The sequence below is a fragment of the Phoca vitulina genome, unplaced genomic scaffold, assembly GCF_004348235.1.
Source record: "Phoca vitulina isolate PV1807 unplaced genomic scaffold, GSC_HSeal_1.0 scaffold262, whole genome shotgun sequence".
Taxonomy (NCBI): domain Eukaryota; kingdom Metazoa; phylum Chordata; class Mammalia; order Carnivora; family Phocidae; genus Phoca; species Phoca vitulina.
In genome coordinates this window covers 14,163-26,292 of record NW_022589949.1, presented here as the reverse complement: position 1 = coordinate 26,292, position 12,130 = coordinate 14,163, and the positions used below count along the sequence as shown (strand labels likewise).

General features: G+C 60.3%; 1 protein-coding gene across 1 annotated transcript; it reads right to left on the bottom strand.

The window, feature by feature from the left end:
• Positions 1–7,606: 7,606 nt before the first annotated feature.
• On the bottom strand, positions 7,607–12,014 carry LOC116629072 (ephrin-A4-like). The gene is made up of 4 exons (XM_032399351.1): positions 11,380–12,014; positions 9,040–9,335; positions 8,619–8,687; positions 7,607–8,302 (listed from the first exon to the last, which is right to left on the bottom strand). The coding sequence occupies exons 1-4, from the start codon at positions 11,490–11,492 to the stop codon at positions 8,166–8,168; spliced, it is 615 nt and encodes a 204-aa protein (XP_032255242.1). The 5' UTR covers positions 11,493–12,014; the 3' UTR covers positions 7,607–8,165.
• Positions 12,015–12,130: the final 116 nt, after the last annotated feature.

Genomic DNA, 12,130 nt, shown 5'->3' with positions numbered 1-12,130 from the left:
TAAGCACCCTCTATGCAGACCCAGTCTTTAGGGTGCATCTCTTTGCAAGTAGTGCCTTTGTGCACAAACAAGCGCACTGTTTCCTTCAGCAGGAGGTGGCCCTATGTGTCTCTCCACGTTGGTCAGGGAGTTTGAGCTGATGGCACCCTTTACTAGGTCCGTGGGCGACACGGAGCCTTGCACAAACTGTAAACTAAGTGGCAGTCTTGACGTGGGATATGGACCTCCAATCCAGCTGTGATGCACAGGCCTGCCCCTAGGCCTCCAGTCAGGGGCTCTTGGCCTCTCTGGGGATTGGGTCTCTGTGTAGAAGATTGCGGTCACTGTCTATACACCTGGGATCTGATCTGAAGCCGAGGCCTCTTTTTGTGGCATCTGGGTCATCAGTGGGCTCTAGGTCTCTGTTTATAACCGTCACTCAAATTTTTCCCAACTGTGACCCACAGCAAGATGTATATTTTATTTTATTTTTTTAAGATTTATTTATTCATTTTAGAGAGAGTGAGAGCAAGCGCGAGCAGGGGAGGTGCAAAGGGAGAGGGGGAGAGAGAATCACTAGCAGACTCCCCGCTGAGTGGGGAGCCCGATGCAGGGCTTGATCCCACGACCCTGAGATCATGACCTGAGCTGAAAGCAAGAGTCAGACGCAGGGCGCCTGGGTGGCTCTGTCGGTGAAGCATCTTCGGCTCGGGTCATGATCCCAGGGTCCTGGAACTGAGTCCCACATCAGGCTCCCAGCTCAGCAGGGAGGCTGCTTCTGCTGCTCCCCCCTTCTTGTGCTTTCTCTCTGTCAAATAAATAAATAAAATAAAGTAAAATAAGAGTTGGACGCTTAACCGGCTGAGCCACCCAGGAGCTCCAAATGTATATTTCACAATACAGCACACGTGTGCACGTGTGAGCATGCACACACACAGAACAGTAAGTGTCATGAAACAAGTTAGCCTTACTACGGAGGATGCACTCTGATATTTTTCTCCTCTTCTAGTTTTATTTATTTATTTTTTTAAAGATATTATTTATTTATTTATTTATTTATTTATTTATTTTTAAAGATTTTATTTATTTATCTGACAGAGACACAGCGAGAGAAGGAACACAAGCAGGGGGGTGGGGGAGGGAGAAGCAGGCTTCCCGCGGAGCAGGGAGCCCGATGTGGGACTCGATCCCAGGACCCTGGGATCATGACCTGAGCCGAAGGCAGACACTTAACGACTGAGCCACCCAGGTGCCCAAGATATTATTTATTTATTTGACAGAGAGAGACATAGAGTGAGAGGGAACACAAGCAGGGGCAGTGGGAGAGGGAGAAGCAGGCTTCCCGCGGAGCAGGGAGCCCGATGCGGGGCTCGATCCCAAAACCCTGGGATCATGACCTGAGCCGAAGGCAGACGCTTAACAACTGAGCCCCCCAGGTGCCCCATCCTCTTCTAGTTTTAAATCTTTTTTTTTTTCTTAAATAAAAAGGTGGTTGAGACGCATAAAATTTATTCTTGATTTCACCACCCCAAGGGGTCACAAGCCATGGTTTGAGACACTGGTGTCTAAGGCCTGGGCCCGGACAGACACCTGTCTGTAGGGTGAGGGTCTCTGCTGGGGCTGGGGTTCTCTCCATGGGGCCGGTCCTCCCTCTAGGGCCTCCGGCCTCTTTTCTCTTACCTGCAGATTCAGCCTGCATCTCCCTCCGGGCCTCAGTCTTGCTGGTGCACCTCTGGTGGCCATGTTCTCCCCAGGGACACTGAATTTAGACCCCTGGGAGCCCTCTGACATGGTGCCTCACTCCCACCCCCCTCGGGGCCAAGGAAGCAGGGAGCGGAACAGGTCGGGGGCAGAGGGAGTACTCAGGCTGCGTGGCCCAAGGCGGCTCCCAGGACATCGGGTGGCAACCACAGAGCTGAGCTGTGTTCAATAAATCATGGAGGCTAGGGCCTGGGGGAGGGGGAGACCAGCAGGGAAGGGGGGGCCATGGATAAATAATTCATTAAACAAATAAACAAGGAGCCTGCAAGAGGAAGGACGGGGCACGTGTGGGCGCGGGGGAGGCAGCCGCCTGCCCCAGACATGAAATATTCCCGGGTTCCGCACCTTGCCCAGGGCCCATGCGTGTGCCCCAGAGCAGGCAGGCTGTCGGGATGGCGGTCACGTGGAGACCTGGGTGCCAAGGAGGAGGGCGATGCACGTGCCTGCTGACTCTCCCCAGTGTGTTGGCGGCGTGGCTGTGCGATGCGCCACGTCCTGAGTCGGCGTGGAGTCACACACACACACACACACACACACACACACACACACACGGCCACAGGGGCCGCTGCAGCACGCCCACCGCCCTGTGTCCAGGACACAGGAAACCAGGATGCCGGGCTCGGTGGGTCGGTCAGGGTGTGAGAAGCTCTGACCCTCGTCACGCCCTGCTCCCTGTAATGAGCCCCACAAGCTGCGCGGCCTGAAGTGGGGAGGCATCTCCGGGGTGCTGTGAGAGTGTGTGTGAGTCCCCTGAATGCGCTTCAGGAAAAGATGAGTGTGGCCTCACAGTGACAGGGTGGGCTTGAGGTTGTGCCCCAGTCCCAGCACTCATGGGCTCTTCTAGTCACCCAACCTCTGGCTGCTTCCTCATCTGTGAAGTAGGGAAAATAATACCCTTCCTCCTCCAGGAGTTGGCTGAGATTGGGACCCATGTCTGGGAAGCCCTTAGCACAGTGCTCAGGACCCATGAGGTGCTTGGTTCATGGGGGCCTCATCACCATTAGTTTTACCCATTTATTGACTTATTTATTTATTTTAAAGATTTTATTTATTTGAGAGAGAGAGAGTACAAGTGGCGGGGGGACAGGCAGAGGGAGAAGCGGGCTCCCTGACGTGGGGATCTATCCCAGGACCCTGGGATCATGACCTGAGCCAAAGGCAGACGCCCAACCGACTGAGCCCCCCGGGGAATCCCATTTATTTATTTTTTAAAAAGACTTTATTTTTAAGTAATCTGCATACCCAACGTGGGGCTCGAACTCACACCCACGAGAGTTACCAGCCCGGCGCCCCCAACACCGTTATTATTAAGGGATTCTCTCCTGAGTTCTGCCCACTGAGACGACCCCTGAACTGGCTGTTCCATAACTTCTCCCGCTCTCCAAGCTTCTCTGAAAGCTGTCACGGTGACAGAGCTGGTCCAGGGCTTGGGGAGTGGGATGGGGCAGGAAAGTTAGATGGAATCAGGGGGAGGGCAAGTTTCCTCCCAAACCAGGAAGTCCCCATCCTTGACAGCGTGGGAGGAGGGGTCCCTGACCTTCTCCTCAGACTGCAGAGCCTCTTCATAACCCCTAAAACTGCCAAGATCCAGACTCTCTTCTTCCCGCCACCAAAACCGAGCTTTCCAGCAAGTGGCTTCAAGGAGCGGGAACTGGGGCAGCGGTCTCTGAGTAGCCTCAGCCCCCACCCCGCCCCATCCTCATCACCAGAACCCTAGCCCCCACCTTCTGCCTACCGGTTGAGAGGATCCCTGGCGAAGGTGGCTACGTCTGGGCGAAACCCAGAGAAGTGGCTCCCTGGAGTGGGTGGGGGAATCCGGGCTGGAGAGAGCCTCTGAGGGCCTCCTAGTAGGCTCCAGCATTCCCCAGCCCTCCAGAGTCCTCTGGAAGGGATCTGCTCCCTGCAGGAGAGAGCCAGCAGACAGGTCTGAGCTGGCCTGCTCCTCCGCAGACAGAACGAGTTGGGGGAGGGGGGCCTGAGATCTCGGTGAGGAGTGGTGGCGGTAAACCCCCTGTCTCCTCTGGGGAGCCAGGGCCAGAGGGGACTACAGCTTGGGCACACCCTACCACAGCCCGGGGCCCAGCCCTTTGCCTCCTGTGGCCGGCCGCTGCCAACTGGGGAGCCAAGAGTCTGGGCCCCCAAGTGTGGAGACGGTGCCTGCCCACCCCTTCCCCAAGAGCCAACATCAGTTCTCTCTACGCCCCTCCCCTGGGCTGGGCAGGTCCAGGCTAATCTGCACAAGAGCCTCACGGCAAACATTGATCTGTAATAAAACCACAATGTGTGTTCAGGAGAAGGGATTCCAGACACAGAGAGATCCAGACAACACACATACACACGCTCACACATATATACAGATGCAAAATGTACAGCTCTGGGAGGGCAAACACCAGCAGTCCTGGAAACACCCCTGACCACAGGCCCACGCTGAGTCACACACACAGGCATTACGAGCTCTGCACATCCCCTCCCTGCCTCAAACTTTGTCCTTCAAGCTCACGTCTCCTCTGACAGCCCATTTCCCCATGGCACTTTGTATGTAGCTCCGTCGTAGCATTTGCACTTGGCATTATAGTCGTTTGTTGGCCAGTTTGTCTTCCTGAGTAATCTGAAGGTTCCTTAAGGGAAAGGAATCTTGTCTGATGCAAGTGCACATCCCCAGCCTGCAGCACACGCCTGGTGTTGAGTTAGCAGGAGCAGGTAAGGTGATTCACAACAAATTGTTGAACTGATACACTGAGGAAGAAGCGCGCTCAGACAGGGGGACACCCACGTCTAGGGCGCCTCAGCCGCACGCAGGAAACCAGCGCCGGCTGCTCACACCTCTGGCCCTGCCTGCGGGTCTCCTGGCCCCTGGGCCCCACTACCTCTGAGCTTCTTCAAAGGGCCTCCCTCTTGCTTCGCTGGGAGACCATGAATCTGCACTCCACCGGAGGGCTGGCAGGCAAACTAAGGGTTAATGACACCTCATTAGTATTTAATCGGAGGAAGGAAGCTGGCCTGGCACCAGACAGGTGGGCAGGCCTGCCCCTCGCTGGAAGCAGGCATCCCTTGTTCCAACACCCTGCCGGGCGTGTGGGTGATTTGGCCCTGGAGACCCTCGACCCGGCCCGGGGGCACCTTCCCCCACCATTTGCTTTGCCAATTTAATCTCTAGACAGTACCGACCAGCCCTCCCCATCTGTCAACAAACATCCAGAGGGAGAGGCAGACTTCTCCTTTCTGCTTCAGCCAGGCTGCGCCCCCTCCCACTGGAGGAGACATTGGAGGCTAGAAGAGGGGTGGGGTAAGGAACCGGAAAAGGAGAGAGAAATTATGGAGCTGCTAAGGGATAAAGTCGCGATACAGACAAGTGACAGGGCTGGGGATGTGGAGATGTCTGCTCAATTTGACCTTAAATGAAGAGAATGCAAATGAGATGCAGACGATATGCAGAAGACCAGGAGGATCTCAGAATTAGCATTCCATGTGGCGGAGGCCGGGCACCCAGGACCCCAGCGCTGTTGCCAGTACTCCTCCCCTAACGTTCCTGGGGTAAGTGGCACTGACCATTACTTGAAGTGAGAAAAAGGATCTCGAGAATGATAAGAGCTTGCTTGGGTAGGGCGCCGGGACCTGGGAAGCTGAGCTCCATCCAGTCTCCCCGCCCCCAACCCAAACAGCCACCCAAGCTGCCCCTGGAGCTCAAGCAACGACCACTCTCCAGGTTACGGTCGGACGCACCGTCGGTTGCTATGGGGACCCCCTCCCCACGTCCAGGCCTGAACCAATGGGCATCACCGCTGATGACCTCATGCCCCAGGGCCCGGGATTCAGTTGGCTATTTGGAAGCCAGAGTGGCCCTCTCCAACTGCGTCACGGCTGGGAATCCCCCGACGACCCCAGCTGCCGTGGCCCGCTGAAAGAAGGGCGCGCTGGGAGCTCCCGATGTGATGAATGAATGAATAAGCAAAGGAAGGAACGAACTACTGAAAGAGAAGAGAGAGGGGTCACATCATAAAAAGACCAAAGCTTCAGGGTTTAGCTTCTAGAGAAAGAGGGTGGTTTGCAACCCCGCAAATGGGGTTGGGGCAGGACCCAGGTCGCAGAGTCTTTCAGGCTCTTGGGACGACGAGACAGGGTGAGGCAAAGATGACCAGTTTTCGCATCTGCTGGGGAGAGACTAGGGCGGGACTAGCGAATTGAGGGCCCCACCTTGGGCCGTCTAGCGCCGCCGAGTTTAGGGGAGATCGGTGACGCCCCAAAACTCACAGGCCTGCCCAGCCTCCTGGAACCGCGCCCCGGAACGCGCCTCGAGGCCTTCTCCTGGGTCGGGCCCAGTCGCGGAAGGCCGCCCCGCACCTTCAGCCCGCCTCGGCCCCGGGAGCGGACCTGGCCCTCGGGGGGGCGCGCCCCGGGGCTGGCCCGGCTGAACGCGCAGGGCCGGGTGTGAGGAGAGGGCGGGCGGCGGGAGTCTGCGACCCTCGCACCGATGCCCTGCCGCCGAGGCGTCCGCTCAGTCACCTGCGGGGAGCCGGCGGCCGGCCAGGGCGCACGTCCGAGTGCCCGCCTGCTCTGGCACTAGGCAGCGAGCGCGCCGGCGGGGTGGGCGAGGGGGGCGTGGGGCGTCGGGGTGAGCCCCCCACCGTCGTCAGTGGAGGGCAGGGCCTAGTCACCAGTCGCCCCGCGCACCTCGCCTACGGCTTCGGGGGGGGGTGCAGGAGGCAGCAGTGCCCTCGGTTTCCACGGCGACACAGGACCCCCTCCTGGGTGACAGGGGAGACGCCACTCGAACCCGGGACCAGAAGGCCGGGCCGCAGCTCACGCTCGAGCTCAGACGCCGCCCGCCGGGCGCCCCGGGCCCTCGGCGTCCGCTGGAGAGCGCGGGGGGGCCCGAGGGCGCGGACGCGCGGACACGCGCACCCACAGACGCGGCCTTTTCCGACCCCGGCCTCGAACGGGCGAAGGGGTCGAGTCGCGTCGGCTCCGCCCGCGGTGCCGCCCTCCGCCCTCGGGCAGAGCAGTGGGACGAGCGAGCGCGAGCGGGTCTGACGGGCGTGCAGGGTGGGGGAGGGGCCGGAGCCCCGGTTCCGGCGTCTGTCAGTCTCCCGCCCCCCGCGGCTTCACACGCCGCCTCCCGCTGCCGCAGCCGGGCCGAGCTAATCAGCACAACGTCCACCTATCGATCGCTGGCTCGGTGCCAGGCGGGCCGGCACGGTGCCAGTGGGAGCCGCGGGGCACCGGGGCGGGTGGGGCAGGGCGGCGGGGGGAGGGGCACCCCTCACCCCGGCTCCACCGAGGACACCGTTCAGAAAGAGGGCCCTGGTGGGGCTGGGGGGGGGGGTGGATCGTAGCCTCGCCTGCCAGAGGGGGTAGAGACAGTGTGGGGCTGGGAGCAAAGGGGGCCCTCCCTCCTCGGCCCCACCCCCTCCTCCTTATAAAAGCGAAGAACAAAGAAGCCGCTGGGGAAGGAGGCTTTGATCTGACCCCACCTTCCCAGTTCTAGACCAGGCACCGCCCAGACTGCCCCTGGGGAGGGGGAAGCAGGCCCGGCTCGCAGGGACCCAGGCATTCGGAACTGCTCTCGCGGCCCTGGCGTTTGCCCCAACGCCCTGCTTGGTGCTACCAGGGCTTGGGCACCGCCCCAAGTGGATGGGCTGTCCGGAGCATCTGCCCCCTCCTCAGCTCAGGAAGCCTGCTAGGGAGGTGGGAGAGGGGGCCACTGGTACCCACCGCACGCCGCCCAGAGGGGTGCCCACGGCCTGCTGCCCGGAAGGGATGGCCTGGGCGGAGCTGACATGGAGGTCAGGCCAAGTGAAGCTGAGAGCAGAGGCTGCGGGGCGTCCTGGGGTCACGGAAGGAGCCAGAGGGTGGTAGATGGGGGAGAGCAACCGCAAGTTGGGTGGTTTATTGAGGATTTGGTCCGGACACTTATAAAAATACAAACTGGCATGATATTCAACCTCATAGCAAGTCCGTCTTCATAGAAGACAAGTGAGTGACCCCCTGGGGAGGGGAAGATGCTGCCCCAGGGAAGAGGCCCACAGGGTACTGGGCACAAATGGCAGGCCTTCTCCCTTGCCCTGGTCTGGCAATCCACCTGTCCCCAGGTCTTCGGTCTCGGCCCCAACAGACTCAAGGATTCAATCCCACCAAATCCCAGTCTTTCTGGGGGGGGACAGGATGAGAACGTCAAAGCAGCTGACGGAGACCCTACGTTTGCCTTGCCTGGGCTCCAGGGTGCCCAGGGCTGTATGCAGCTCCCCTTCGGCCTGTGATGAGGGGCCAGCCCCTGGAAGGGTCACCTCAGACCCTCTGACCTCCCCGTCACTCTTCCGTTGGTCTGGCTGGCTTGACTGCTCCCAGTTCGAGAGGCAGGGGCCCCTCCTCCAGGGAGTCTCGGGAGGGCTCTGGCTCCTGGGCGTAGCAGGAGGGGTCTGCTTGGCTCAGAGAACTCGCAGGAGGCGCAGAATTGGCAGCAGGAACAGCAGCAAGAGACAGAGGGGGCTGAGAGCACCTCCCCCTCGCCACCCTGATGTGCCGCTCTCTCCTGGGCTTCCAACAGGATGGGCTGACTCCGACTCTGTGAGGGAGGGCAGCACTGAGGGACCCTCCCCTTCAGCAGCCTCCTTCCTGCCCTGCCCCTGGCCTCTTCACTCCCAGCCCACCACGGCTGAGGCCTCGGAGGACACTGCCCTGGAGATGCCATCTCCTTGGCCCAGCATAAAGGGGCAGAGTGGAAGCACCCACACAGAGAAATGGGGGATCAGAGGCCACAGCTAAAAGCCCCACCTGGACCCCTCAGGGTCTGATGCTCCCAGACTCTCCCCACCGCTTCCCTCGCTCCAGCGACCCCACACCCACCAGAAGGGTGGCCCCCCGCACCCCGACCCACTTACTGCTCTCCTGGCAGCAGACGGACACCTGGAGCCTCAAGCACTTGCCAGAACTCTCGGGAGTTGGTACCGCTGGGTGGTGGGAAATTGGGAGGAAGAAGTTAGCACAGGCTAGCTTGCACGCCCCAGACGCCTTCAGACCCTTCCCGTTCGTCTTCCCTGCGGTTCCCTGGAGAGCTTCCCCTCACCTTTGGTCCCCACCCTGGTGCCAGGCCCCGGCCGTGCCTGCCACCACGGCCCCTTTCCTAGCTCCTCTTGCTTTCTCCTCCTCTCTACAGACTCCCCTAGATGTCCCCCTACTCAGTATTAGACTCAGGTCCCCCCTCTTCATTCCCAGGCCCCACCTCAGGCCCTCTGCCCACCTGTGGCGATGGCAGGATGCCCCCCCCCGCCCGGCACAGCCAGCGTGCCCCTCCTCACTCACAGATGTAGTAGTAGGTCTCTCCAGGCAAGAACTCAAAGCCGAGGGAGAAGGGTGTGAAGCGCTGAATCTTCTCAGAGAATCGAACCGGGCCAAAGGGAGCGAAGGGGAGGGCGCACTCCCAGCGCTTGAAGGCTCCTGGCCCCTGGGCCTGGCAGGCCTCATAGCCTGGCCGCTCCACCATGTATAAAGCGAACGTCTCGGGGCCGTCAGGGGGCCCTGGCCCCTCATAGTGCGGGCAGAAGATGTCTAGGTAATCGTTGAGCTCCAGCTTCACCACGGCGTCTCCTCCAAGCAGCCTGCAGGCATCGGGCGGGGGCGGGCTGAAGGGGCACGAGGGTCCCGGTGGTCCCTTCCGGCCTCTCCCCCACCCACTGGAGAGGGAGCAGCTCAGCAAGGCCCGCGTTTCCCAACCCGACAACTCTTGAGAGACAGAGTCAAGGGGGGGGGGGGGGGGGCGGTCACCAGTTTGCAGGTATCGAGAGGTGAAGGGACGGCTGAAGGGACGGCGGTGCCCATAACCATGTGCTCAAGCCTGAGACGGCCTCTCTCCAGACCCTACATTTTCAGGCTGGAGCTGCCACCAGCTCTCCAGCCCCAGTGCCCAACAGAGGGCCTGGCAGAGCACTCTGCACTTGGTACATGTCAGGTGCTAAGAAGCTGGGGCGCAGAGACGAGGGGTACAAATCTGGGCCCACGGCACAGTCACGGCTGCAGACATGGACGCCAGGAACCGTATCCTCATCAGCAGAGGCAGAGAGAGGAAGACAGCTTTCCGGATCTCAGTGCAATACTGAGAAGAATGTCACAGTGAAAGGAAAGAAGGAAGGAAGAAAAGAAGGAAGGAAGGAAGGAAGGAAGGAAGGAAGGAAGGAAGGAAGGAAGGAAGGAAGGAAGGAGGAATAGGCTGTGGGTGGGGGAGGCCCCTCCAGATATCAACTCATCTTTGGCCTACTCAGGACTCCCTTCCCTACCTCTTGGGAGCTGCCTGTGGGAGCCAGGACAGGCGGGAAGGGCTGGGACAGGCTGCCCCCACGGCATTATACACTGTGAACCACTTTCCCCCTTCCTGACCATCCACACAGTCTAGCGTGACGGATGAAAGGCCTCTAACTATCCCTCAATGGGTGGTCTAAGGACCACCTGCATTTGGAGTTCTGATCAGAAATGCAGATTCCCGGGCTCAGCTCAGACCCACTCAAACACAAGCTGGGCCTTGGTATGATTTCTGCAGCATCCCCAGTGCCTGGAAAAGTGTCCTGCCCAAACACTTAATAAATATTTGCAGATTGAATGAACAGGCCAGAAACCTCAGGGCTGGGGGCTAGGAACCTGAATTCCTAACAAGTTCTGCAAGTGATTCAGAGGCACTGGTCTGGAACAGAGAGGGCTTCGGAACTGGGAGGACAATAGCTGTCATCACGTGGTGCCAGCATCCTAATGACCTGTCTTGATGCCTGCCCTCCCCGGGGGTCTCCGGGCTCCCAGAGGCCAGAGCTGAGGTCTTCTCTCTCTATATCCAGCATCCTAGCACACGTCCTGCGTAACAAATGTTGGTGAGTGAACAAATGAACAGAGTCACAGATTGTCTCAAGTAGAAAATCAGAAAGGCAAACAGATGGAGAAAGCAGAGAGACAGGGAGAACTGGGGAAGAAAATGCAAACAGTAAAAAATACCGAGGTTCAAAGGCTCGGAAGAAAGAATAATTTGTATCTACAGCCCGCACCTCTTCCACACACGTGACCTCGGTCAGCCCGCCTGATTTCCCAGGGTACCAGGTGTTATTAGCCCATTTTACAGATGAGATAACTGAGGTTAGGGAGTCAAACGACTTGCCCGAAGGTGATTCAGCTGGAAGGGCAGGGCCGAGAATGGACAGAAATAGAAGGACCCAGAATGACGGAGATGAACGCAGAGATAGTGAATGAGCTCAGGAGGCCAAGCGAGCAGGAGAGTAAACCACGCTCTTTCTCAAGCGTGAAGCCCCCTCCCTCCCTCTCCAGACCGCCCGCCCCAGCTCGGAGGTGCAGGGGAACAGCAGGAGAGAAGGGAAAAGCGAGGGGGCGGGGCTCGGAGCGCAGGCCGGGGGGCCCCCGGCTCCGAGATCCCACCTTCCGCCTTCAGAGCTGGGGGTCCTCCGCCCGCCCCCCAACACGTGCGGGCGGGGGGGAGCCCCGGGCGCGCCTCGCCCCTCCCCTCCCCCTCCCCCGCCGGCTCAAACAAAGGAGCCCCGGCGCGCGGCCCGGGCCAGGCGGCGCCGCGCACAGAGCGAGAGTGGGGCGCGCGCCCGGCCCGGGAGCGCGCAGGCCCGGGCCGCAGTCGGCCGGGTTCGGCCCGGCTACCTGGGGTTACTGGAGTTCCAGTAGACAGCGTGGCGGAGGCCGGAGCCCCCTCGCAGCGGGGAGCTGAGGAGCGCGGCCCAGAGGACAGTCCGCAGCAGGGGCAGCAGCCGCATCGCCCCCGGGGTCCGCTCTGGTCTGGTCCGGCCGGTCCCGGCCCGCTTCTCTGCCGCCGCGAGAAAGGTACAAAGTGGAGGGAGGGGGGGTGCGGAACTGGGGGTGGGGTGCAGAGACTCGCAGGCCACGCCTCCGGGTAACTTTCCACCAATGGGGGCGCACCCCCGCCTCCGCGCTCGGAGCCAACTCCTGTTAACCCTGTGTGCGCCGAGGCGCGCGCCAGGCTCGCCGCGCTCCCACCGGGTCTGCACCGTGACGCGAGGGGGCGGGAGGGGCGACGCAGTCCACGGTCGGGGAGTTCGTTTTAGGGAGGTCGCGTCTTTCGTGTCTGCGTTAGTACCGGGTAGGTAGGAAGCCTTATTACAAATTGGGAGGATTTAAATAGGAGCACACGGCCTTTGGCCAGAAAGAGGAAAAAGTGAGGCACGGGCGAGGACCCACGAAGCCCGTCCAGCTCCACCTTAGCATGTTGCCCCTTTTTGCCTATTCAGGGATAGCGCGGAGTGGAAGGGACAGATCGCCTCCTGCGACAGATCGCCCCTCCCCCTCTCCCTCCCCTCCCCCTTACGGAGCCTTAGTGCCCACCTTGGGGTTGGCGCCTGTCCCTTTACGCCCCACACCTTCATTCTGGGCTGGG

Excerpts from the sequence above, each read along its gene's own strand:
- LOC116629072 (XM_032399351.1), bottom strand. The coding sequence starts at position 11,492 with ATGCGGCTGCTGCCCCTGCTGCGGACTGTCCTCTGGGCCGCGCTCCTC. Across the intron at positions 9,336-11,379 it reads TGGAACTCCAGTAACCCCAG|GCTGCTTGGAGGAGACGCCG; the intron begins GTAGCCGGGCCG and ends CGATGCCTGCAG. Across the intron at positions 8,303-8,618 it reads CGTCTGCTGCCAGGAGAGCA|AGTCGGAGTCAGCCCATCCT; the intron begins GTAAGTGGGTCG and ends CCTCCCTCACAG.